General features: G+C 40.1%; 1 protein-coding gene across 3 annotated transcripts in view; it reads left to right on the top strand.

Annotated features, from left to right (window-relative positions):
* The window catches only part of STARD3NL (STARD3 N-terminal like), a 50,612-nt gene that overhangs the window by 40,049 nt on the left and 9,486 nt on the right, over window positions 1-1,077 (top strand). For all 3 annotated transcript variants that reach the window (XM_004391100.2, XM_023725847.1, XM_023725846.1), the window contains exon 7: window positions 564-659. In XM_004391100.2, the coding sequence (XP_004391157.1) occupies window positions 564-659 (96 nt within the window). The remainder of the gene's footprint in view (window positions 1-563; window positions 660-1,077) is intronic.

Raw genomic sequence — 1,077 nt, 5'->3', positions numbered from 1 at the left:
TGCCAAAAGAACTCAGTCCTGGTGGCCCCTCTCATGCTGGGCTGTGTTCTTGAGCTGACCGCATCATACTTCCTTCTCTTCTGGGTTTTTTTTCTAAATACTCTTCTGAGAACTATTTATTGCATAAATATTTCTTCATCTTTTTAAATACCTTTTATCACACTTTGCATTTGGCATTTCTCTAACCAAATGCAGACAGTAGACTGTGCAAGCTGCCTGGTTTTCTGTTTCATTTTGGGTTTTGGTTTTGTTATTGTTGATTTTCATAAGGAGGACATGGGTATTACCAAAGGAAAGTTGCTATAAATACTGAGTCAGAGAAACCCATGGGTAACATAAGGTAGTTATTTAAACTAGTTGGCAGCTGTCCTTACAGTACTGGTTCCTAATTCGTTAATGAAAAAAAAAATTATTTTGGTAGAATGGTTGAAAGATTTTCAAAGTACCTCTTTTTACTAAGAAATTTTTAGTGTAACAATAACACCATTTTACTGTGCTTAATTTTGCAAGAAGCTACAAGAATGGTAACATCATTCCCAGCGTCTGAATGTCTTTTCTTCCAGGACTTCTAATAGTTCAAGATGCTTCAGAGAGGGCAGCACTTATACCTGGTGGTCTTTCTGATGGTCAGTTTTATTCTCCTCCTGAATCTGAAGCAGGTAAAAGACTTGATTACATTTGTGTTTTTGTTCATCATTCAAAAACTTGGCCTGCATGCTCACTTGTTCTCTCTGTCTCCCAGTCTCTCTGTCTTTGACTCTCTCTCAATACACTTAGCGAGCATTTAGTATACCAGGCATCGTTGTTGTTAGGTGTCGTCGAGTCAATTCCAACTCATAGTGACCCTGTGAACAACAGAATGAAACGCTGTCCCGTCCAGCACCATCCTCACAATTCTTGCTATGTTTGAGCCCACTGTTGAAGCCACTGTGTCCATCTCGTTGAGGATCTTCCTCTTTCTCGCTGACCCTCTACTTTATCAAGCATAATTTCCTTCTCCAGGGACTGGTCCCTCCTGATAACATGCCCAAAGTACATGAAATGAAGTCTCACCATCCTTGCCTCTAAGGAGCGCTC

Source organism: Trichechus manatus, unplaced genomic scaffold, assembly GCF_000243295.1.
Source record: "Trichechus manatus latirostris isolate Lorelei unplaced genomic scaffold, TriManLat1.0 scaffold00475, whole genome shotgun sequence".
NCBI lineage: Eukaryota > Metazoa > Chordata > Mammalia > Sirenia > Trichechidae > Trichechus > Trichechus manatus.
Note: the sequence above shows the minus strand (reverse complement) of the source record. Positions and strands in the feature narration are given on the sequence as shown.